This window comes from Phyllobates terribilis, unplaced genomic scaffold (assembly GCF_046119375.1).
Source record: "Phyllobates terribilis strain yellow unplaced genomic scaffold, ASM4611937v1 Scaffold_2__4_contigs__length_985480577, whole genome shotgun sequence".
Lineage (NCBI taxonomy): Eukaryota > Metazoa > Chordata > Amphibia > Anura > Dendrobatidae > Phyllobates > Phyllobates terribilis.
In genome coordinates, this window is record NW_027362762.1 from 96,216,966 (window position 1) to 96,244,174 (window position 27,209).

General features: G+C 42.2%; 1 protein-coding gene across 11 annotated transcripts in view; it reads right to left on the reverse strand.

The window, feature by feature from the left end:
* The window catches only part of PARP4 (poly(ADP-ribose) polymerase family member 4), a 275,659-nt gene extending 251,286 nt beyond the window's left edge, over positions 1 to 24,373 (reverse strand). For all 11 annotated transcript variants that reach the window (XM_073662418.1, XM_073662419.1, XM_073662416.1 and 8 more), the window contains exons 1-6: positions 24,214 to 24,373; positions 11,129 to 11,261; positions 8,517 to 8,706; positions 7,938 to 8,001; positions 6,753 to 6,843; positions 3,861 to 3,959 (exon numbers count right to left, since the gene is read on the reverse strand). In XM_073662418.1, the coding sequence (XP_073518519.1) occupies positions 3,861 to 3,959; positions 6,753 to 6,843; positions 7,938 to 8,001; positions 8,517 to 8,706; positions 11,129 to 11,260 (576 nt within the window). In that variant the 5' untranslated portion in view covers position 11,261; positions 24,214 to 24,373. The remainder of the gene's footprint in view (positions 1 to 3,860; positions 3,960 to 6,752; positions 6,844 to 7,937; positions 8,002 to 8,516; positions 8,707 to 11,128; positions 11,262 to 24,213) is intronic.
* Positions 24,374 to 27,209: the final 2,836 nt, after the last annotated feature.

Sequence of the window (27,209 nt, forward strand, 5' to 3'; positions counted from 1 at the left end):
TGAGAGTAGGGAAGGCATCATTGAGGTTAGGCTGCTTTGGCTCCATGTCTACAGGAGAGATATAGCGCGCAGGAGAAGATAACACTTTACTCAGGGTGCATTTACACTGCATGATTATCGTTAATAACCGTTTCTGAATGAGCTAAACACTCATTATTCGGGTAAAATATGATGTTTTGCTTAAAGAGATTATTGCTCTCGGCAGCAAATCGTCTTGTGTAATCTGGAGATGTGGTGCCAAGAATAATGGCAGCCTACGCGCACAGAATGATCTATTACTGATCATATTAAATGCAATCCGTCTGTCTAATCAGGCCATTAAACGACCGCCGATTGGCAAACATGTAGCAGATCGTGGGTGGTTTACTGTGTCAAGGCAGGTAGTGAAATCCTGGATTTAATTGTAAAGAAAGATATGAACACATGGATCACCATAAATTAATAAAAAATACTTTTATTGGAACACGCAGCAAAAAGACAAAAACACTAAAAAAGTCACAAAATGACATAAATAACAACAGCTCACAACGAGGCTTCAAATAATTGTTCAATTACAGTAGCACAGTGGATAAAATATTTGAATGTGTGATCAACCCTGAAGATATCGCTTAGTAATATTAAAACAAGGTGCAATAACCTGGTTCTATTATAAACAATGCTCAGCAAAATGTGTGCCGAAACTGCACAGTGTGTATAAAACCAAACGAGACACTATGTCCGTACCGATCAGGAATATACTGAGTGCCAATAACCCACAGTGCAAAGAAATGAAAGATTGCTATATAAGAAAAATATGCAATATGTAAGGATTAAACTGTAAACCTAAATGACCTACCACAAGTATATCACAGTGGCATCCAAATCATGTCAGCGCATCCAGGTAATTACAATATGAGCACACATAAAATACATAGATAAGTACTTCAACTTGTGCCTGACATATAATTATGCTTAGCCCACAGTCCCACTATCAGTATTTGGTCAGTACTAACCGAATACTGACCAAATACTGATAGTGGGGACGTGGCCTTATACCCAAACACTTCAAACATGTGTCACGCTATATGCAGCAAAAGGATTACTAAACCATGGTAAGCAAAGAAAGGCGGGAGTTAGCATGATTATATGTCAGGGTTGATCACATATGCAAATATTTTATCCACTGTGCTACTGTAATTGAACAATTATTTACATGGTTGCATGTTAGGCAGGTTGAAGCCTCATTGTTAGCTGTTGTTATTTATGTAAATTTATGACTTTTTTAGTGTTTTTATTTTTTTTGCTGTATGTTCCAATAAAAGTTATTTTTATCAATTAATGGTGATCCCTGTGTTCATAGCATGTGTCTTTCTCTCTTTACAATTGATTGTCTTCTACATGCTACAGGCTGATCCCAATTACTAAGTGGTGCCCTCTTTACATATACGTGTAATCCTGGATTTAGTGTCAGGGGCAGGCTTGGTCGGGGGACAGAGGGGCCGCTCCCCCAGCAGCTGTTGCTTTATTGAACGGGCTGGCACTGCATCGCGTGGGTGTTGACCCCACCGATGCCAGCACCTATTTCAGCTGGATGTGCGCCCAAGGATTGGCAAAAATAAAAATTAGATTTATTGACAGTTTGGATTGCCATGTATCTCTATATTTTTGGTCTAAAGGAGTAGAACCCTTCTTGAGCTCCCAATCCTTTCTACAAGAATGCAGTATACCCATTAGATTATATGCACCAGCCACCATTATTTTTAAAGTCTGTTACCTCCGCAGCTTTAACGCAGCGGCCAGAGATAAGCAGACTAAAGATGAGCCGCCGCAACCCGAGGGCCACTGCTTTGTGATTGCCCCTAAGGCTAAAATTTGCCAGTCAGCCCCGGGCTATATCCAATGTTATCAACTATATCCCCCAATGACCAGAAAAAGAATAGTGGACACTTTCAGTTTATTTTAACACTATTTACTTTTAGGCATTTAATCATTAAGATTTGTTCAGTTTGGAAGTGTAGCACCCAGGGGGCTCGGTTGCTACAGAGGTATTGCACCTCATCCAGATGTGCAATATCTCACTCTCAGGTAAGGATGGAGTGTGGATCAGGACCCCGACACCTGCATGCATTACACAACATTTCCGGGGGGCAGGGCGACCGATATGCTCCAAGTAGAGCACGACAGTCCCTGTCCCTGGCTGGAGTGGGGGAGGGAACACCGAGGAAGGGGGACCCTGTAGTGCATAGGAGGGAGAGGGCAGTTCCTGGGTGAACCTAGAGGGAGGTATAAAAGGTGGGCACCATCTTAGTTCAGGGAGAGTGAGTCCAGCCGGAGAGAAGTTAGAGACAAGTTGCAGATAGGGACAGGTCAGCAGCAGGCTGAGGAGTCCCTGTAGGCAGAGGAGGAACACGAGGCCAGGAGGGGAGCTAGCAGAGCTCATCCTGGCTAGAGACTTACAGAGCCGGACACTGGAGTCCGAGGCTGTGAGGGTTATACGCCCAGCAGCAGAAAACCACCACGCAGGGGACTTCAAGTCCTCTGGCCCAAGGAAGCCCGGAGGCTCAGCCACACGAGAGGGACCACTACTGCCTCGGAGGGGTGAGAGGTACGGAAGGCCCGTGTCGCCAGTCATACGGGTGAGAACAACACGGTACACTCAGGGACGTGGGCTACCACTACACTACAGCGGGATAGCCAAGAAAGAGTGGAGTCAGCACGGTAGGCCTACAAACTCCCCCTGACCAGCGGGATTCCCCAGTTGCTCTCAGACTGACCAGGCCTCCATTGTTAACCTGTATTCCAGACGGGTCCCTTAATACCACTAACAGTAAAGACCCTGAGTTACATGACAGACTCCGTGTGGTTACTGCTGCTCCCGCGCACCATCACCACCAACATTCCTAGTTACGGCCCTGAGGCTATACTCCTCCCATGGGGAGTTATACTACCCTCAGCTGCACCCACAGTACCAGCTTCAGCGGTCTGCCCTGCAGCGGCGGTTCACTCTGACCGCAATCCACGGGTGGAGTAGTCGGACATTCAGCATATAGACTGCCATTTGGGTTGACCACCCTGAGCCACAGGACCGGGTCCCCGCCACGCAAGGACTACAACCCCCAGCATCCACAAAGGGTCCGGTTCCGGGTATCCCCACACACACATGGCCCAGGGGGCGCGTCAGAAGCATTGTAATGTAATGACCAGTGTAAATGCACTGTAACAATGCTACTCATTTGGGAGCGATACGAGATATCGCAGGAACCGTTTCTATTTAAAAGTCCGGCTGGTTTATTTCAGTTCTCATAAATCACATCACAGGAAAACTGAAATACAGCTTCTTAGGCCTTTAGCAAAGCCACACAGTTCAGGAGATCTGCACACCTCCATACACAGACCCCTGTGTCAGAAAAACAGCTCTCCATTTACAAAGTGAACCACACCCAGGGGTGGAGATATGGTGAGCAGCTGTCTCTCCCAACTCTTCAGCTGCTCCCAATCAACCTATCATGGCCAATTAACACCTCTTAGTACCATGTGTACTAGAGCATTAATCCAGGATTTACATCACAGAGGACATCCACCTCTGTGATACATATCTCTCATCCACTATGTTTCCGGCAGATACCTTCCAGCAAAACAGATTTGTGATCAATTATCCTTGCTTTTTTACAAATCATTCCGACGTGACACTGACATTTCTATGTATGGTACTGAAATAACATATCACAAGAGCCATAGATAACAATACATACTGGCTGCAAGGAACCTTATGATGAAAATGTTGACCAGACAATGAAAAATTATTTTTCACACCAAACGTTGTCAGTGGCTTAAAAGTGTATTCTATGCAATCAGACCTTTCCTATTGTAACACAATTTACCTGAGAAGTGTTGGGAAACCCACAAAGTGTAGATATCCTAAATGGAAAAGGACCCTGTTTGCCAAAGCAAAGAAGCTCAATAATTGCATATTCTTTATCCTGAAAAAGAAAGATATGAATATTAAGGCATGTCATCAAAGAATTCTAGATCTGTTTATCACATAATCTGTATTGGGCTGGAATACGTTGCTTTCTACAGGAATTTATTCTGAGGACCTAAACACAAGTACATCTGAACTGCACTCCCATACATATACAGTATATGCTCGGCCAAGTGTGTGTTCTATGGTGATAGCAGAGTAAACAATGAACATATTAAGAATATTAGTTTTCAGCGAAAATGCAGTTTAAAGGTGTTGTCTGGTCTGGTCACTCTACGTGACTGCAGACTTATGAATCCTCACACTGAGCACTGTGAGGATTCTCCGATGCTGGGAGCGGCGGGCACATGACCACAAGTATGTGATTTGCATACATTGGGTCATTTGCCGACTAGACATGCACAGCCTTGCTAATCAGAATGTGGCTGGAAGTATGCATGACTGCCCACTCCCAGCACCCCAGAAAATCCTTTTCTGCATATTTATGAATCCTCACGTCACAGCGTGCAGTGTGCGCAATGTGAAGATTCACAAGTCTGCAGTCACATAGAGAGGCTGCAGACATGAAGCTTAAGACTAAACAACCCCTTTAAGGATACATTCCCACATGGCAAAACAGGCAATGGATCGTCTGTTGCATATTTGCTTGCAGAAGATCTGCTGCATTTCTTAAAATATCATGCACACTCTGCAAGAAAATGTGTGGCTCACCCGCACCTTTAGTCGCCGTTGATATCGCCTGCGGTGATGCTACATCGGTACGTTGCTTTAAGGGTTCATACTCATCTGCGTATAAATCAGACGAGTGCAATCCGATAAAAAAAAAAAAATCGGATTGCACTCTGACTAATGTTATTCGCTGATTCAGTGCTCATCTGCGATTTTTTTCTCAGATTAGACTGAGAAAAAAAAAATCGCTGCATGCTACAAGTGGCATCGGACGAGAGTATCGGACGAGATTCAGCAATGCAAGTCAACAGGTGGGGGAGAAAAAAAAAAAAATTGCACGGCACATGGACTAAGCATGTACCGTCCAATTTTTATGCTCAAATCTCATAGGAAACCCGACATTTCATCAGCCACGTACAGTAAATTCACAGCCGAAACTTTCAGAATAGAATAGATAGAGATATAGAATTGATAGATAGATAGAAATATGTCAGTGAGATACATAATTAGTGCAGTGCGTGTGTAGTTTAAAGTACATGTATTTAGCTAAAAAATATAAAATGAAATGAAAATAAATGGCGTGAGGTCCCCTTTATTTTTAAAGGAAAGGTTACCGCAGTTCGATTGTGAACTGTGGTAACCTTAGTGACATCAGCGCTTGTCACAGCAGCCAGATTCACACCCTACTCTCAGTGTACTCCGTCGGCTGTGCAGAGTGGTCACATTACTGATGTCACCGCTCACCACATCCTCTGGATTTACCAGAGTCAGGGATCATCGTGGGACCTCCTTGTTATGGATTTATGACGGACCCCTTTGGATTATTTTATTTTTTAATGGTATTAAATGGGTAAAAGAGGGTTGGGGATTGCTTTTTACAATTAAAGGACTTTTCTCTGTGTGTGTATTTATTTCTTTTGACTACTGGGTTAGAAATGGGGGTGTCTTAAAGACACCTATCAATTACTAACCCCTGGGCTTGATGTCAGCAGACATTACACAACTGACATCAACCCCAAAACCATTACTCCGATTGCCAACCCCCTCAGGGCAATTGGGAATAGCCGAGGCTAAGCGCCAGAATTGGCACATCTAATGGATGCGCCATTTCTGGGACGACTGAGGGCTGGTATTATTAGTCTGGTATTATTAGTCTGATATTAGCCAATATCCATAGCCCCTTAGCAGCCTATTAATATCAGCCCACAGCTGTCTACTTAGCCTTTGCTGGTTATTAAAAATAGGGCAGACACCATGTCATTTTTGAGGAGGTCCACCTTTTTTTAATAACCAGTAAAAGATAAGCAGACAGCTGTGAGCTGTTAGTAATAGTCTGGGAAGATCCATGCATAGTGTCCCCTTCCCAGAATAATAACACCAGCCCCTAGCTGTCTGCTTTCCCTCAGCTGGTTATTAAAAATAATGGGGACCCAACGCCATTTTTTAGTAAATTAATTATTTAATAGATTAAAGAAGGCTTAACACCTAAAAGGCACTAAAGGGTCCTAGTATATTATATGTAGGGGGTTTGTGACATTAAATATCTACAGGACATCTATCCTATTCTTTCTATCTATATCTGTATATAAGATTGCTTTATTACTTATGTAAAAGCTGATGTTAAAAACGCATTGAATATGTATGGTACTTGAGAAAAATCACATTGTACTCGCATGACACTTATCCTACTTTTCAGGAACAGAATCGGAGCAATTTTATTTATGCAGATGAATGTGAGCCCTAAGGCCGCAAGTAATCTAATTGGTGCAGAAATTCTGCAACATCAAAAACTCACCAAAAGCTCATTGTGGAAATGTAGTCTTAGGCCACGTTCACACGTTCAGCATTTGATCAGTATTTCACATCAGTATTTGTAAGCCAAAACCAGGAGTGAGTGATAAATACAGAAGTGGTGACGTGTTTCTATTATACTTTTCCTCTGATTGTTCCTCTCCTGGTTTTGGCTTACAAATACTGATGTAAAATACTGACGAAATACTGAACGTGTGAAAGAGACCTATAGTCCGGGAGTGAGGGCCGGTCGTTCTCCTGCATTAATGGAAGTTTTCAATGTGTAATTAAATTGTGCAATCATGACAAATAATACAAATAAATATTTTACTTTTTTAAAACAACAGTATTTGGCCACTTCTGTGTCATCTGGAATATTATCATTTTCACTGTCGTCAAATTCCATATCCTCTTCCAAATTACTAAAAAGAGAGAAAAAAATATTTGTTTACTGCACAGATTTGTACAATCTAATTCTAAAAAAATCTATGGGGAAGTGCGAGATAATTTGTGTGTTTTAGGCTACGTTCCCATCATAAGCTTTTAGTGAGTTTTTGATGCTGCAGATTTTAGAAAAAATGCAAGTAACCTATCTTATTTAATGGGTGCAGAAAATCTGCAACATCGAAAACTCACCAAAAAGCTCATCGTGGGAACGTAGACTTAGATGCCAGAAAACTGCAGAACAAGTCTTGGTAAAACAAACAAATGTGCAACTTTTAGTTATTTACTGACCCTCCAGCCTTTTTTTGAAAAGTGGGTGGGAAAGTGGGACTGGTATATTAGTGTAGGATGTCGCAAGTATGAGGTCCCTTATCGTGGGTTGCGAGCTTGCGTATTTAAGCCAAAATATTGACCTCATGTATTTTATACATAATTTTTCATCTTTTCATTAGGCATTTTTCTGCAGGATGCAGCCAGGCTCTTTAGTGCTGTATGGGTGAATTGAGGTGTCTGTCCTTGTGGGGTGTACTTATAATGTGCTGGGCAGCCAGTCTGATCTAATAGTATGGGCGTCATCAATAGGCTCTAAGCCAGACACTGTGCATCACAGGTACCTGTGGTGAATTGGTAGGTTTGTGAGTGGTCGTTTTATTAGTATTTTGCACCTGTGCTGCCCCCACATTTATCATGGGGGTCTACTTTATCCTGTTAGTGCATTGGTATTCTGACCTGGTGTTGGTAAGGCTGTTTCTTTTTCTGTGATGTTTTTTGAATGGTAAATTATACTATTAAGCTGTAAGCCAAACTATGAATTTTCCCATGGGACTTTTTAGCATTTACAACCTTTAGGTCATATTTTTCTTGATCCAAAAAAAACCCCCTTTAGAACAACATTTCCCTATTTATTTGCATATTTGCATACGTTTTCCTAAAATGTATAAACTTTATTTGCAATTCTTTGAAATATTTCCATTCAATATCACAAATGTTTTGCATAATGGATCATTTTTCTCCTTTTCCTTATAGAGGGTTTTGTCCAGAACTTCAGACACAAGAAATATTTTTATATTACCTGTCCAGTTTTTCTTTAGTGTTTCGCTTTCGTCTTCTTTCTTGAAATTGATTTTTCTTAAAGTCTGAAAAAAATCCAAAGAAAAAAAATTATTGAAGACTAAATTTTGTTTTGGACATTTTGACTGAATTCCAGACACTATAACAAACCTACTTGATGATATTATCTATACAATGGTTTAGTAAGGTGTGTAAATGTGTTGGTTATGTGTTACGTCTCATACACAAGTCTGTTTTTTGTTGTTTGTGTGTTGTGATTACTTTTTTGCATTAAATTCTTAAGTGTCATTTTTTACTTTGCTGACTGATAAAAAAAAGACTTGTCCTATTTTGGTGTGAATTGCGCCTATTAAAGTGAATTGGTTTGGAAAAAACAAACACAGATCTGCACACGGAGCCAGTCCTTCTCGCAATCTGCGATGTCAACTGGTCCGATTTTTAATCGACACGTCTGAGCTCGGCCAAAAACAGATGGTTTTTGTGGACCTTATCAAAATTATCTTTTGTTTACAATAATTGAACATAAATTTAAACAATAATTAGGAATAATAACGTAGATCTGATACATAGATGCCGTTACCTTGATTTCCATCTCCGGTGATATCTAATGTTTTGTTATCGTCTAGACTTTCCTCCGGGATTCCAAGTCGCTCTTCCTGCACTGATTTCCATATGAAGTCAGGACTTACTACAGAAATTAGATAGTTCTCTATTTTCTTCAGCTGGGAGCTGTTTAGTATGTCTGGATTATTGACAACGGCATGTGTGCACTACAACGCAAAGAACTTCATTTTTCAATTATATTAAATATGGAAAGTAAAATAAAATAAAGATTTCTTCTGAATCCAAATGTGCAAATGCATGCAGTCTTACTTTTTGGAGGAACAGTCCCTACTTTTGACCTATATTCCCTTTTTCCATGTTCACACATTCAGGAATTGCAGATTTGCGCTACAGATTTTTCAAATTTTGCCGCAATTTGCAATACAATACAAGGGAATTGAGTATCACAACCCTATTTACATGTATGTTAAAAAAAACAACCTTCATCAAAATCAGAGCATGGGGCAGATTTAGGCAACATACTCATCATTGTGTGGAATTCACACAATGCTTTACAATGCAATAGGATGAAATCAGCGAAAAAATCCAAATGTAATACATGGGTGGATTTTGATGTTGATTTGTTGCAGATTTGCAGTCAAATCCATGTTGGAAATTTTTCGACTGAATGTAAACATGCGGTCATTAAGGCCAGTTCACACACAGCAGATTTGTTGCAAAGACTGTCTCATTAATCTGAAAGGAGAAATCTATGTGTTTTGCTGTTGAAACAACTCGATTGATTTTCGGTCAAAGAAATTTTGCTACCTGTGAATAATCCACTGTAGCATATCGGCTTCTATCTCTTTCTAGCAAGACCACCAACCCTTTCCCATCTCCATAGACTTTTATGAGCAGCACCTGTAATCTGAAAACCTGTCTGTGTGTGAATTCTGAGAGGTGGAATCGGATAAGTGTCGAAAGAAACATTCTTCTTTAATAAGATATATTACAAAGTTTCTCATCTTTAATCATACTATTGATTTATTAAAAACAAATGAAAAAACTCTTACTCTTTAAAGGGACGCTGTCAGCACAGAATGTTGAAACCAAGCACACAAGCTCGTTGCATCATGGAGGGGCCAATCATCTATATACACCTTCCCACCTGCTTGTTTTCCCTCTGACTGACAGCTCAGGCTTCATAGAGCTAGAAGGGCGGAGATAGATGGGAAGGTGTATATAAATGATTGACCCCACCATGATGCACCGAGCACCTGTATTTGGTTGGAACATTCTGTGCTGACAGAGCCCTATATATGGAATCCGTCAGCAGTTTTTTTGCTATGTAATCTGTGAGTAGCATGATGTACATCTTCATTTCAGTTATGTATCACTTGATGGTCTGCCTGCTGTTATTTTGATACCCCCTCTAACTTGCTGATTGGTGGTGGACCCAAATGGATTGGCAGAACAGGGAATATTTATCCCTGGTTACAAAATGGAGCGGCAGGTCGTATGCCGGACTACTGCTCCATTCATTCTTTATGGGGCGGCCGGAAAAGCCAAACGCAACGCTCAGCAGCCCCATCGGGAATGGATGGAGGGTAGATCGCCATGAGTACTGCAGCTCCATTCTAATGGAGATACAAGTTTCCCATTCTGCTGATCAGTGCAGACCCCCACTGAGTTATTGGCTAACCGAAGGATAGCTGATAACTTGTTTTTATTGGATAACACCTTATAGAGACACTATCCACTTTAGGACTAATATTGGAAATTGTGTAACACATACATGTCTGTCCCTACATTGCTCTCCTGTAGGTCTATGCCATTTTTAAGCCACCGATAATATGGCGGTGTGAAAGAGCCCTAATATTGAAAGTTTTCACACAAATGTCTATCAATCTGATCAGCTCCTCCTGTCCTATAATGTCCTGCCTGCAGATCATACACCATTTTCAACCTTACGGGTTCCCTTTAAATTCCATGGTCGTTATTGGCTGCAGAATCTAAAGCCACGTTCACACGTTCAGTATTCGGTCAGTATTTTACATCAGTATTTGTAAGCCAAAACCAGGAGTGGGTGATAAATGAAGAAGTGGTGATGTGTTTTCTCCGACTGTTCCTCTCCTGGTTTTGGCTTACAAATACTTATGTATAATACTGACCAAATAATGAACATGAGAACACAAAAAAGCCGTTGTTATTGTGTAATACTTATATTTGCCTTTTGGCTGTGATGCAGATTTCTCGACAGATTACAGATGATCACCACAGGTCACAGCAGGGGGCACATTTTTTAGTCATTAACCAATAGTCATTGTCCAAATTGTAAGACATCTTAAATTAATAGATTTATAGCAGTGCTTGTGAATGGGAATCCATTCATCCTTTCCTTATGGGAAACTTCATCTTATTCAACGATTCTTGCTCTTCGGTAGCCAGAGACTGAACCCCATGATGTGACCCATTTATGACGATTGCCCTTCCTTACAGTTGAGCCATGCAGACCACACGGCAGGAACGCTCTTGTGTTCCAAAATTTTTAATACAACCTGAATATTATGTAAAATTTCTGTTGGAATTTTCTTGGTTGCAATGGCCAAAACTGACACTAATACTGGTTCCCAAGAAGTATATACCAACCTTATTATTCAGCACAAATGAAACTTCTCCTCCATTCAAAGCAATGCTGTTTTTCAGCTTTTTCTTTTCTTTAAGGGATAAGGAATTCACTTTGAGGAAGAATATGCAGTCTGAAAAAATGCCCACACCCATCCTAAAGAGGAAACAGACATTATTAAGCTCATTAATAATCAGAAAAAAAAACAGACAATTGAAAGGTGTTTTCTAGCGTTGAGCGAGTGTGCTCGTTTAACCCTTTAAACGAGCACGCTCGGGTGTTCGCCGAGTAGTTTTGGCGTGCTCAACATCTATGTTTGAGCTGCCGCGGCTGCATGTTTTGCGGCTGTTAGACAGCTGTGACACATGCAAGGATTACCTATCTGTTAGGCAAACCCCTCTGCTCGTTGGCGCGCTTAGTGTGGAAGCAGGTAAAGACCTGCGTGACGTCAGATCACGTGGGGTCACGTGATGGATGTCCGTACGGAGGGCACAGAGGACCAAATCCAACGCGTTTCGGAAATCAATCGGTTTCCTTCATCTGCTTCCACACTAAGTGCGCCAACGAGCAGAGGGGTTTCCACTATCCGGCCGGGACACCTTCGAGCATTTCATGTAGCCGCAAGCTCCGGTAAGCATCTCATCTGACCACCGACTGCAGAGCAGCAGATAACAGCCGAGGGACGCGCCTTTCCTGTGTATAAGGTACAGACCCACACCGGGTCTAGACGGCAGACTTTCCCTCAGCTTATTTAAATTTACCACTGCAGTACACTTACCGTAAGAGCACCAGGAACATCCTAAAGGACGCCACATGTCCTCTTACAGGTATAGACCCTATTCAGGTCCTTATTTTATTCTAGTAATTTATACTGCAGCTTGTAGTTTCTGCAACTATCCGCGGCAGGACTAAGAGGCACACGTACCAGCGCCCCTACCTTACAGCAGTATTATTTCAATTAGGTTACTTGCATTTTTTACTGCATTTTTGTGTTCGTTTTTTAACATTGCGTTTTTATCGCGTTTTTTACTTTTTTTTTTTGTCTTTTTTTGATGTGTCATTCTTTAAATAAAACTGCTTTGTTTTTGATACATCCTGGTATTTGGCTTTCACAAAACTTTATTGACATACTAAGGTGCAGATTACATGCGTTTTTAATTCATTTCCACCGTGGAAACACACTTATAACACATGCATGGTTTTTTTACCTGTCAAGTTTCCTCTCCTAATACAAGTCTGTGGGGGAAAATCATCACAGAAAACTCAGAGGACCCGCAAGAGACATTGACATGATGTGGATTTTTGAAAATCACACCGCCGGTCAGTTTATGCAGCGTTAAAAAGAAACACAGGGGGCATGAGACATCTATAAATCCCATCCACTTTGCTGGAACTGGAAGACATTGAGTTTTTGAAGAGTGAGAATGTCAGGTCTTTCAATCTCTCCAGAGTTTCAGAACACTAAAGCTGTTAAAAGGCGGGACATAAAACAGAACATGTGCACAGCAGTGTCGCTTTTACATTGCTGTGCACTAAGTTCATTTCTTGGGGAGCTTTTGTGGCGCTTTTCAGGTGGATTCTGAAAAAGGCTGCAGAATAAGAACAGAAGGGGTTCTGTTTCCATCAGCTCCAGGTTACCTCTCTTTCTACTTGCATGATATGATATATTTTACTGCATTTTTTAAGCTATTAAAGCTCTCTTTAGCACTGTTCATTTATATGGCATCTATGACTGTCAGATAGTAACTATTTCATTGTATGGTGCCTCGGATTGTCCTGGAGCTCTGTGTCTTCACTTTCCTTTTTTTCTGATTTTAATATGTATGTCTCATTTTGAATATTAATAAAGTTCACTCTAATTTTACATGGGCCTTTTTGCTCCCAATTTGTATTTGGTTATGATGTCTTTTGTACTTGGTAGAGTCCCTTTGGCTGTTATGACCTGCTGTAAACAGAATACATAACTAGACACCACTTTCTGGGGGCATTCCTGGGAAATCTTTGCTCATTCCACAAGGGGTGTTGGCATCCAGTTCAATAATATCGTTGGATAGTTAAGGAAAGAGATCCCTGCCATGCAGAAACAAGGAAAAGGATACAAAAAAAAACTAGAAAAGACATTGAATGTTGCTTGAGATACATTTGGAAGCAAAGCTTGTAAGCTCAAAGGTAAAGGAACAAAGGTTACGCAACCTGCAAATGGCAGAAGGAGGAAGCCGCCACCAGAAGATATCCCCTAGGTGAACAAAAACTATCGGGCTCTGAGGGTTCAGCTTCCACTGTGAGAGTATGTGCACAGAGTGTTTTTTTTTTTATTTTAAATATAGTTTTTGGATTTAACAATATTGATATGAAAATAGAACATTCCAATTACGTTCAACAATAATAATAAAAAAATTTATTAATATTAAGTTATTGCTAAACATTAGAGTATGAATATAACCAGCTCGATGAGGTATTAATATAAGCTCTTACATGAATCACATAATTATGTGTATGCTACAGGAATGTAAAGAAGAAAGGAGGGCAGAAAGAGAAAGAATAAGAAGAAAAAGCAAGAAGTGTGGGGGGACGACAAAAAAACCCCAAAATCACGACTTATTGAAACCAGTAATTCAGAGGAGACGACATCTACCAAGACATTCTATTTTAAGTATTATTTTTTGACAACCAGATTGCCAGGTCATACCCCTCACTGAATAATATCCAACATGTCCATTGGCAATGAAAAGCTGCAAGTCGAATGTTATCATGTGCATGTTTTCCATTTTCATATCATTATTAACCTCTTCCACCCATTCGCCCAAAGTGGGAGTTCTTGTGTATTTCCAGTGACGTGGAATAAGTGACTTAACAGATGTTAGAAAGTGCCTAAGTATTAGGATTTCGTTCAAGTCCCCACAGTCCTAGATGCAAAACTAACATAGCAGATATGCTTCATATGATGTGGAACTGTCCTAACTTGGTGTCCTTTTCGAAGAGTGTTGTAGCAATGATTAACAGGGTTTATTCAATTGACGTAGAGCTTTTACCATTAGTATGTATATTGGGATATCTTGAAGATCTGACTATTGAGGAGTACGGCAAAATTGCAGCGGCACGTATGTTATATATGTCAAGAAAACTGATAGCCCAAAAATGTATCGCAGATCAGGAGCCTATGATATCAGAATTCATTGATAAAGTTAACTGGTTAGTAAATTTGGAAAAAGGCATATACCTAAAAAGAGATGCTATCTCTAAATTTGACAAGATATGGGGTCTATGGATTGATGGCTCTGGTTTGACATCTAGGTAACTGAGGAGATTTCGCCTCGGCTTGCTTTGAGTTACGTTTATATGATGCCTCAAATTAAACTTCTTTGAAAATTAATTAAAATGTTATTAATACTTCCACAAGTTAATATGTAATTGGATTGACTATTGTTACTATGTTCAAATATTTGTTCATCTAATTATGCTGGTTTTGCAGAGCCAAGATGTATAAATAACTCATGTTTAATGCTTCTTAAGGTTGGGGGGTGGAGACCTGTGTTTCTCCAATGTTTGTCTGGTTGTTGTTGTTTTTTCCATTTTTTTTCCCTTTGTGTACATCTTTATAAAAATCAATAAAAACATTTGTTTTTTTAAAAAAGTGCCTAAGTACAGGTGCATCTCACAAAATTAGAATATAATCAAAAATTGTATTTATTTCAGTTCTTCAATACAAAAAGTGAAACTCATACAGTATTATATAGAGTCATTACAAACAGTGTGATCTATTTCAAGTGTTTATTTTTGTTAATGTTGATGATTATGGCTTACAGCCAATGAAAACACAAAACTCATGATCTCAGTAAATTAGAATAATTGACAAAAAACACCAGCAAAGGCTTCCTAAGCATTTAAAAAGGTCCCTTAGTCTGTTTCAGTAGGCCCCACAATCACGGGGAAGACTGCTGACTTGACAGATGTCCAGAAGGCAGTCATTGACACATTCCACAAGGTCCCAGAGTTCCAATTTTCATTTGGAAATCAAGGTCCCAGAGTCTGGAGGAAGAGTGGTGAGGCCACAATCCAAGCTGCTTGAGGTCTAGTGTGAAGTTTCCACAATCAGTGATGGTTTGGGGAGCCATGTCATCTGCTGGTGTAGGTCCACTGTGTTTTATCAAGACCAAAGTCAGCGCAGTCATCTACCAGGAAATTTTAGAGCACTTCATGCTTCCCTCTGCCAACAAGCTTTTTGGAGATGGAAATGTCATTCTCCAGCAGGACTTGGCCCCTGTCCACACTGCCAAAAGTACCAATACCTGGTTTACACACAACAGTATCACTGTGCTTGATTGGCAGCAAACTCACCTGACCTTAACCCCATAGAGAATCTATTATAGAGAATCTATGGGGTATTGTCAAGAGGAAGATGAGAGACACCAGACCCAACAATGCAGACGAGCTGAAGGCTGCTATCAGCGCAACCTGGGCGTCCATAACACCTCAGCAGTGCCACAGGCTGATCGCCTCCATGCCACGCCGCATTGATGCAGTAATTGATGCAAAAGGAGCCCGATCAAGTATTGAGTGCATTTACCGAACAGACATTTCAGTAGGCCAACATTTTGAATTTTAAAATCATTTTTCAAGCTGGTTTTATAAAGTATACTACATTTCTAATTGGAGGTATTTACTATAATAATAATAATAATATTAGCAAATACCTCCAATTAGAAATGTAGTATAGTTCTTTTGATTCACTATGTCTCTTTCCTCATGTGCAGGCATTGCAGGACCTTAGGTATCCATGTTTAAGACCACTAGCAACTAGCTAACTAGCTGTCACTATATCAGTGATCGTAACCATGGATATCTAAGGTCCTGCAATGCCTGCACATGAGTAAAGAGACATAGCGAATCAGAAGAACTATACTACATTTCTAATTGGAGGTATTTGCTATTAATAATAATAATAATAATATTTCTACACCTACTACATATTGAGATAGGTTATTGGAGATGGGAATACCCCTTTAACTTAATTGGACATGAGGTCAATGAGATTTACTCTTTTCATTTCTGGAATGTTGGCTTGATGGTTTTTGCAACTGCACTTGGGGACACTTTCAAAGTTTTCCCAATTTTTCTGACTGGCTGACCTTCATTTCTTAAAGTAATGATGGCCACTCGTTTTTCTTTACTTAGCTGCTTTTTTTCTTGCCATAATACAAATTCTAACAGTCTATTCAGTAGGACTATCAGCTGTGTATCCACCAGACTTCTGCACAACACAACTGATTGTCCCAACCCCATTTATAAGGCAAGAAATCCCACTTATTAAACCTGACAGGGCACACCTGTGAAGTGAAAACCATTTCCGGTGACTACCTCTTGAAGCTCATCAAGAGAATGCCAAGAGTGTGCAAAGCAGTCATCAAAGCAAAAGGTGGCTACTTTGAAGAACCTAGAATATAAGACATATTTTCAGTTGTTTCACACATTTTTGTTAAGTACCGTATTTTTCAGACTATAAGACGCACCGGACCATAAGACGCACCTAGGTTTTAGAGGAGGAAAATAAAAAAATAAAAATTTAAGCAAAAAAGAGGGATGGGGTCTTCTGCTGACACTGGTATAGGGTAATGTACTCCAATTCTGACAATATCCCCCATCCTGGTATATATGCCGCCCCCCTTCCTTTTATATGTGGTCCCCATCTCCATCCTGGTATGCCTGGCATCCCTATCCTGGTATGCATGGCACCCCTCATCCTTATCCTGGTATGCATGGCACCCCTCATACCTATCCTGATATGCATGGCACCCCTCATCCCTGTCCTGGTATGCATGGCACCCCTCATCCCTGTCCTGGTATGCTTGGCACCCCTAATCCCTGTCCTGGTATGCATGGCACCCCTAATCCCTGTCCTAGTATGCATGGTCCCCCTAATCCCCATCAGACTGCACATTAAAAAAAAATAAACACTCATACTCACCTTTCTTCTCTCCTCCAGCGCTGCATCCGGTCTGCCTGCACTGATCTCTCCATGTGAGCAGTGCATGACGTCACTGCCATGCGCGGCTCACAAGGAGAGATCAGCTGCCGGAAGTCACTGCTCCCCACGCCGGGTCTGTGTGCGCGGGTAACAGTGACTTCACTCTCCTTCATAGCCGGCACACAGCAGAGCCGCGCAGCGGCTGCTGCTGCTGCCGGCTATCTCCTGTGCCCGCTCATTAAAGGGCATGAATATTCACCCCCTCCCCATGCCCATGGGCGTGGAGAGAGGTTGAATATTCATGCCTTTAACAGCGGGCACAGGAGATAGCCGGCAGCAGCAGCAGCCGCAGCGCGGCTACACTGTATACAGCTATTAAGGAGCATGAATATTCAGTGCTCCCCACGCCCCATGGGCGTGGGGAGCAGTGAATATTCATTTTCTTTAGCAGCGGGGACAGTGTAGGCTGCAGCGGGCGGCTGCTGCCTCCTGTGCCCCACTCCTCCACCGATTCCGCTCCCCCCCACACCACACATACATATACACCCCCCCCAACATTCGGACCATAAGACGCACCACCCATTTTCCTCCAAAATTTTGGAGGAAAAAGGTGCGTCTTATGGTCCGAAAAATACGGTATATAATTCCACATGTGTTAATTCATAGTTTTGATGCCTTCAGTGTGAATGTACAATTTTCAAAGTCATGAAAATATAGAAAAATCTTTAAATGAGAAGGTGTGTCCAAACTTTTGGTCTGTACTGTAGCTGCAATATGGGGACATATTTACAATATGGGAACCTGGATGGAAACATAACTACAATATGGGGACCTGGATGTGGGACATTACGACAAGATGAGGACCAGTATGGGGCACATTACTACATGATGAAGACCAGGATGGGGCATTACTACAAGATGAGGACCAGGATGGGGCATTACTACAAGATGAGGACCACAATGGGGCATTACTACAAGATGAGGACCACAATGGGGCATTACTACAAGATGAGGACCAGGATGGGGCATTACTACAAGATGGGGACCAGGATGGGGCATTACTACAAGATGGGGACCAGGATGGGGCATTACTACAAGATGGGGACCAGGATGGGGCATTTCTACAAGATGGGGACCAGGATGGGGCATTACTACAAGATGGGGACCAGGATGGGGCATTACTACAAGATGGGGACCAGGATGGGGCATTACTACAAGATGAGGACCAGGAAGGTGCATTTCTACAAGATGAGGACCAGGATGGGGCATTACTACAAGATGAGGACCAGGATGGGGCACATTATGACAAGATGAGGACCAGGATGGGGCACATTACGACAAGATGAGGACCAGGATGGGGCACATTACGACAAGATGAGGACCAGGATGGGGCACATTACGACAAGATGAGGACCAGGATGGGGCACATTACGACAAGATGAGGACCAGGATGGGGCACATTACGACAAGATGATGACCAGAATGGGGCACATTACGACAAGATGATGACCAGGATGGGGCATTACTACAAGATGAGGACCAGTTCAAAAGGTGTATAGAAAAAAAATTGGTATCACTAAAAATGTCACTTTGTCATGCAAAGAATGTGGCCCCCCAAATTCAAGTTTTTCCATCTGCAGCCCATATACCCAGTCGAGTTTGAGACCCCTGCCGTAGGGGATGGCGTAATGCATGGGGAATTCTTTAACTCTCCCTTTTCCCATGTTTAGGGTTCATAACACTCAGGTGACACACTCATTTATTATTATTTTTTTATTTTCCTGTTTTAGTTATTTCATTTAGTTACTTTCTATGTGATTTATTGGTATTTCGCAGTCATTTTACTGGATACCATATTATTTATCCTTATGCATTGTTTATTGTGGTTATTTGAATATACCCTTGCATCTATCATACTGTGTTTAGCCTTATTGTGGCTTACAAGGAGATTGATTTGTTCCTCTAATTTTTTTTTATTTTGGGGATCTGGTTACATGCAAAAAAACTTGAGTTTTTTCTTGCCTTTTATTTTTTTTTATTATTGCTTGTTCACCTTGGTTTTTCAATAAAAATATTGCACTTGTTAGAGTATAGAGGCTGTTTTACACATTTTTTATTTCTCATCCTCTTTACCCATCTGGGTTACTGGTGCTCCACGTACACTACTCCCCCCTCTTCCCTTACTTACATTTTTGCGTATAGCACAGAATCCTTTTATTTTGGTGATGCTAGTCCATATACCTAGTTTTTATAAATATAGAATATGGTTGTTCATGTTGCCTGGATAAAACGGATGCTCTGGATACTCCAAAATGCCACTACAGAGAACTGGAGGAATAAATGCTGCTACTATCTAAGAAGCCTTAGATCAGGTCTGCATAACATACAGCCCAAGGGCCGCACGCAGCCGCCTAACAGTGTTGTGCAGCCCGCAGAGCCTTTTCGGGATGAGCCGATTCTACTTATGTTCAAATGTATTTGTGTCTTTTAGATGCGAATACATTTAAACCCTGTGGAGCCGGGACAAGAGAAGAGCAGCGCTCGTCAGTCCCGACCCCGACATGCAGCAGCTTGATGAGGTCAGCACGCTGTTGACGTCATCACACTGCTAAAGGCACCAAAGTGCCAGGAGACGAGGCGTCGCGGCCAAAGGTAAGCGCTCCATCAAAGAGCCGAAGACTGAATGCCTAATCATTGTGGATCAGTTGGGGAGGGGGTTAATGTTACTGTGAGGGAATAAAATTGGGGTCACAATTTTGAAAGGGGGCATTGTTTTGCGAGAGGTGCTTTATTCAGAGGTGCAGTGTGCTGGGGATATTTTACAGAAACGCAGTGTATGTATGTAGGGGGTGATATTTTGCAGAGGGCCAGTGCAGGGAGATATTTTGCAGAGGGGCAGTGTGGAGGGATATTTTGGAGAGGGGCAGTATGGGGGTGATATATTTGGAAGGCACAGTGTGGGGGATATATTTTGCAGAGGAGTAGTGTGGGGGAATATTTGTTATGTGCTATGCAGAGGGACCCAGCAAGACTGACACCAAACCAGCAAGGCGCAGCCACAGACGTACTTGGCACAAGCTGCCCAGCTAGGCGAGTCCTTGAGGGACAAGAATACTCTTCATCCAGCTCCCAGTAAATGGAAGGGGGACTTTGGCAGAGTACTTCCCAGGCCCACTGTCACTGGACAGCTGGCGCCTGGTACCTAGTCAAGAACCAGGTGAATACCTCTGAAAGAACCCCAGGAAGTGAAACCAGAAGAGAAAATAAGAAAACCCTGAAAGATAGCAGCACTAATGCTAGCACCACTCACCACCAAGCACATAGGAACTGCAATAAACAGCAAATGACTGAGCAGGGAGCACGATTAAATAGCCCGCCTAATGATCAGGTGTTGAATACCTCCCAATCATCCCCAGACAGCCACTCCCTACTAGTTTGAACAGCAGAATGGACAACATCCCACCATTGCATAGTGCCAGACACAGCAGCGTCCTGCATTGCCTTGGAACCAGAGAAATCAGTGAGAGACACTGCGTTCCGCATCCTCACACATGCTACAGCACCAGAACGCAATGTTCCATAAGATTGGGACAGTCTCCGTGCATGCGTAGTAGTTCCGCCTCCAGGGTCAGGACAATGGCGGCACCTGCGACCAGAGTAGCGTAGCACCGGACCTGCTCCATTCCCAGGTGGGAGCACAGAGCCACGATTCCTAACAATATTTTGGAGAGGCACAGTGTGGGGGGTATATTTTGCAGAAGGGCAGTGTGGGGGTGATATTTTGCAGAGGGGCAGTGTGGGGGTATATTTTGGAGAGGCAAAGTGTGCAGGGGACATTTTATGCAGGAAGCACAGGCAATTATTTATTCAGGCGTGCAGCATGGGAGATATCTTTATTTTTGGGGCAGTATAATGATACTTAAACTTTTAAGGGCATGGTGTCGGGAATCGCTGCTGAGGGCGAACAAGAGGGAAGTCGGCAGAGATGAGCTCTGGGTATGAAATTTCTTCATGGTATCTGTGCCACATGGAGTAAAGTGATGGGAATGACTTCAATCAGAGAAGATGTCAAATATAAGGTGCCTGGATTCAATTGTTTATTTGTGATACTATGTCTCATCAGTACTGTGGTTTATGTATGGTCCACAGTCTGATGATGACTGTTAACAACAACTCCCAGTATCTCCTAACCATCATTAAGGACATACTGGGAGTTGTAGGTTCATGTTATACAATTGTACATGGGGCTGACCTGACATTGCAATTGATCACCGTACTAAGCTTGGTGATTCATGTGCTGACAGTGGTTCTGGCACTGTATTTATGTGCGGATCGTGGTTCTGATCTTGTACACATGTAGCAATCCAAAACTTGCAATATGGCTATGTTAAAACTTAAAAATCCTCAAAACTTAGAATTTGAGGGTATGGGGAGAATTAGGCCAGATTGTGCTCAGTTTCTGCTTTGAAAACTCTGTAAGTTAGCGTATGTTCACACTTATTTTTTGAAGCAAAAACTGAGCAGAATCTCTCCAAATCCTCTTCAAATATTCAAAACTTGGTTCTGGTGATGTATTGATGTAAGTACCGCTTTACATTTTTTGCGGCCCTTGGGATTGGTTCAGTATGGCATCAGTTCAGTATGGTATCGTGGCCGTTGAACCAAAAAATGTTGTGCACCCCTGCCTTAGCTTAAAATCATCTTTTATTAAAAGGAATCTGACAGAAGGTTTTCGCTCTTCCATCTGAGAGCAGAATGATGTAGGGGCAGAGACTCTGATTTTTACTAAAAACTGTTTTCTCTGATGCAGATCTAGCAGATCTCGAAATGCTGAGCAGTATATAACCCCGCCCACACCACTGATTGGCAACTTTCTGTTTATGCACAGTGTACACAGTTGCCAATCAGTGGTAAGCGCAGGGTTATAGGGTTATACACAGCTAATAAATATGGATAATCTCCTGTGAATAAAACAGTAATTTTATCTAAGTACACCAAGCAGCTCTGTCTCTACATCTTGCTGCTCTCAGATTAAGTTGCAAAAACCTTCCGACAGATTCCCTTTAACAACCCTTTTAAGGAGTTTTGGTTAACTTACTTTTTAATCCTCATATTGTGCAGCCAAAGATGAGTCATGTTTATTCATGTGCAGCCGCTCCCAGTACACTGATCTGCTGAGTAACAGTTTGCTCCCTACATAAAGAAACTTCTCTCTGGCAGTTTGTCGGTCACTCATGGAGGGCAGCATGATGGAAATGACAAGCTTGCTTTAAATGGAATGTGTCATCAGAAAATGACCTATTTATTTTAGTTACTTATATAGCGCCATCATATTCCTCAGCGCTTCACAGACATCATCACTGTCCCCATTGGGGCTCACAATCTGCATCCCCAATCAGTATGTCTTTAGAGTGTGGGAGGAAACCCACACAAACACGGGGAGAACATACAAACTCCTTTCAGACGTTGTCCTTGGTGTGATTTGTACCCAAGATCCCAGCGCTGCAAAGAAACTGTGATAACCACTGAGCCGAGCTTTAAAGCTAAGTGGGATTTTTTTCCTTCAATATTCCCCATCACTATGTACATTAACAGAAAACAGAATTCCTGCAATTTTCACACTGACTACTAAGCCTTATACTAGATTCAAACTTCTTGGTTCTGCACAGCTGACTTTTCAGCAGTCTCAGTATCGTCACCGACAGGATTACAATGACAGGTAACAGCTGATAACATTGAATCCACTATTCACAACAGGTGATATCACAGCTCACCTCCTCTCCCTCCCTTTATTCTTTGCCCCAAATAGAGGGTGCTCAGATAATGCTTCTATGCAAAGAAATGGGGTCTAATTGTGTTTACTACTGGTAACATCCAGGTGTTCAACAGGAAATAGGAATGAACATTGCAATATATTTAAAAACATACATTAAAGTGACTTAGAGAGACTTGATCTCCAGGTTTTTGCTACCTCATTTGAGAGCTACATAATATGAGGGCAGCAACCCTTAGTCCAGTCAATTACTGGGCTGCTTGCTATAGTTTTAGGGTAGCGACAGATGGCCATTTAACTCGTATGAGGATCGCAGGCGTAATGCTCAGACTGTCCGTCGGCTGCATAGAAATACTTACTGTCTCTTTCTGGTCGGGAGAGCCGAAGGCCAGTCTGAGCATTGTGTTGTGAGCCTCATCCAAGTTACACGGCTGTCGGACTCTTCCCTTAGTAAAACAATTTTATCAGCCGGAGATTATCACTAGAGGACTATAAAACCTGCAGCAAAGTAGTCTTCGATATTCATTATCTCTGTATAACCCCACCACCGATTGGCAGTTTTCTGCCTATGCACAGTATTGACGGAAAGATGACAATCAATGGTGTGGGTGTGATTATATAGAGCTCATCACTATGGGATCTAGAAGAGCTGCAGCAAATAAAAGAAGTTTTTTTTTTATCAAAACTACAGGAAGTAGGCTAATAAGTGACACATTGCTTGTATTAGGGTCTCTGCCCCTATTAGGCTGCTCTCAGTTGAGGCAGGAAAAACCTGGTGACATTCAGAAGGAAATAGGTTGCTTAATGCAAGGGACCCTCAAAGATTAAAAGGCCGGGTGTCTCCTCTTGTGATGAAGCAACGTGCCTGCTTGACCCATGCTCTTTTCAAATTTGGCACTTAGGACCCCAATTCTTGCAATCAGTTGAACCCCAGTGATCAGCAACATATTAACCATAGTGTCGATAAGTAATCGGTTGCCTTTTTCTGGTTATATCTTATAGTCTGAATCTCCCAACAGAAACTTATAAGTGCGGGTCGGCCCGAAGCAGAATTTACCATTAATTCCTCTTGACACAATGTGGGAGGATCACTAAGAATAATGCACTCATGGACCTGGAGTTTCTGATATAGGGTCACTGAATCTGTCCCTGATCTTTACTGCAGTGCAGGAGTTACTAAGTGGCAGGTGATTGTAAGGAGCAGGGTGTGTAGTGACAATGTACAATCTTACATTCCCTACATTACAGGAAGTGATTGCTGGTTACAGAATGCGTAACATTCTAACTTTCTCACAATTTGCTCTGGAATTGGTTACACTTCTGCACTTGGTGACAACAGCAGATTAAATGATGAGAATAGAAGAACCCACCTGTCTGCAGACACTTGTCACCAGGGTCTGTGTCTTCTGTGTCACAAGCAATGTTCAGTTGCACATGAGCAGGAATATGTTGCTTTCTGTACACAGTGCAATGCAAAGCTCCTGGTTGGGCAGAGAGACTGCTGGGAGAAACAAGAAACCTAATCACTTCCTGACTCCTATTAAAGGGGCCGTTGACATTTACAGCACAGATCTACTTTATGCTGCTGGATAATAAGACTCAGGCTATGTCCACTCCTGGCAGACTTTTTCCTGCATGTTTTGCAACAAATTTGGGGCAGGTAGTGCAAAATGCATGGATTTTTCAGCAGATTTACATTGGATTCTACCCTAAGCAACAGGAAATTTGCAGTTTCTCTGTCCCATAACATAAATCTGGATTTGAACATCTGCAGCCTTTTTATGTATCGCTCCGAATTTTTCTGCTGCATTGAAACCGGGCTTTAAAAATGGCTGCATATTGGGAGCATAATAGGGCTGATTTACTAAAACTGTCTAACTTTAAGAGAGTGCCTCATTCAGATGTTTGTTTTTGGAGGGGAGAACAAGTGCCTGTTAGAGTAGGGTTACACGAGCATATAAAAAATACACTGCTCAAAAAAATAAAGGGAACACTTAAACAACAGAATATAACTCCAAGTAAATCAAACTTCTGTGAAATCAAACTGTCCACTTAGGAAGCAGCACTGATTGACAATCAATTTCACATGCTGTTGTGCAAATGGAATAGACATTGTCCCATAAGGGTTGCCGTGATGTGGCGGGATGGCTTTTACATTATTTTGATCAAAATTATGTTAACTAAATACTAGTGTTGAGCGATACCTTCCGATATCAGGAAATATCGGATCGGATTGGATCGGGCCGATACCCAAAAAGTATCGGATATCGCCGATTCCGATACCAGAAACCAATGCAAGTCAATGGGACACAAATATCGGAATGAAAATAAACCCTTTCTTTCCTTGTAGGTTAATTCTACATGAAGGAAAACAACTAACAATAATGTAGAATGTATTGGGGGAGGTGGTTGCCCAAATCGATGGGAACAGTGCTCACAGTGAAACATGAAAAGCCGGCAATTCAGCAGCGGCATATACCGGTACCCGACAATTTATAACAGAAAGAATAGAGCTTCACACATAGATTAGATAGATAGAAACATGTCAGTCACATATATATGAAGTACAGTGACAGTGTTGCTTACTGTACTTGTCATTTAGTGTAAAAGATTTATTTAAAAAAATATTAGTGTTTTCATGCACCGTCTCTTTAAAAAAGCCGGCCGGCAATTCAGCAGCGGTACCCGACAATTTAGAATGGAAGGAATAGAGCATCACACATAGATTAGATAGATAGAAACATGTCAGTCACATATATAAGAAGTACAGTGACAGTGTTGATTACTGTACTTGTCATTTAGTGTTAAAATAAAGGATTTATTAAAAAAAAAATTGCCGTGGGGTTCCCCGTAATTTTAGTCTCTAGCGGAGGTTAAGCAGACGGCTGCGGCAGATGTTTGAAGCCTGGGAAGGGGGTAATACCCACGGAGCTTCCCAGGCTACTAATATCAGCCCCCAGCTGAATACCTAGCCTTTACTAGCTATTAAAATGGGGGACCCCCCCAAACAAATGATGTGGGGTCCCCCCTATTTTAATAGCTAGCAAATGCTAGGCAGACAGCTGGGGGCTGATATTAATAGCCCAGGAAGGGTGCCATGAATATTGGCCCCCTCCCAGGCTAGAAACACCAGCCGTCAGCCGCCATGAAGCCCAGGTTAGTAATGATGTGCATCTATAAGACACCCCCATTACTAACCTACAAAGTGTTAAAAAGAAAACACACACTACACCCAGAAAAAAATAATTTATTTGAAATAAAACACACCATTTTATTTAATTCTTAGTTTACTAAAAAAAAATAGTTACCTGTCCACGTTCCTGCGCTGATCTCCCATGCACAGCTGTTACATCTGGAGATGGTGACAGCTGTGCATGGCTGCTGTAAGCTCACACTGCCGGGAGCCACTGACTGAGGTCACCGGAGTGCATTCAGGCAGCGCAGCTCCGGAGACCTCCTTTACGGCACTGCTGTACCGTGGGAATTTCTCACGGTACAGCAGGGCCGTAAAGGAGCTAACCGGAGCAGCGCTGCCTGAACTCCGGCGAACCCGCTTATGCAATGACGGGGCTGCTTTCCGGCCCCATCATTCTAGCGGCGGCAGCGGTTCAGAGCGGTCACATTCTATGTGGCTGCTCTGAACTGGAGATCTTCGTGGGACACTCGTGGACTACTACGGAGGGGTAAGGATAAGGTTGTGGTTTATTATTTTACATTTTATTACAGGAGATCGATGGCTTCGGGGAATTAGGTGTCTAGGTGAGTATAGGTGTAGTTTTTTATTTTTTACTTTATTTTAGGTGGCGATCGGCGGGGACAGGTAATGTATAAACTAATTTATTGTAGGTAACCACTGGCCACCAATGACATGTATTTAAAATTTATTGGGGACCAAAAAAAACATGCATAGGGGCAAAAATAGCACATGGGGCAGTTTAAATAGCAGAATCAGGCTGATGGGAACTACTGCTGCCATCGAGCTGATCCTGCTGGCACGAGTGGACGGGGGACAGACATAGGCCGATGGGAGTATTAGTGTCACATCGGCCTATGTCTGCCTGCACGCACACACCCGCAGACACCGCACACACTCGCAGACATCGCACAAACACCGCGCACACACCCACAGACATCGCACAGACACCGCACACACTCGCAGACATCGCACAGACACCGCACACACCCGCAGACATCACACAGACACCCGCACACACACTAATCATGACGGGCTGATGGTCTGGGAGGTGAGGCTGACCTGTGCGGCCGTGGGAAAGTTCATGTGAGTTCATGCAATGCAGTGAAGTATGAACTCACATGAACCCTCTGAGGGCACCGCGGCTACTTCAAATGAACAGCTGATCGGCAT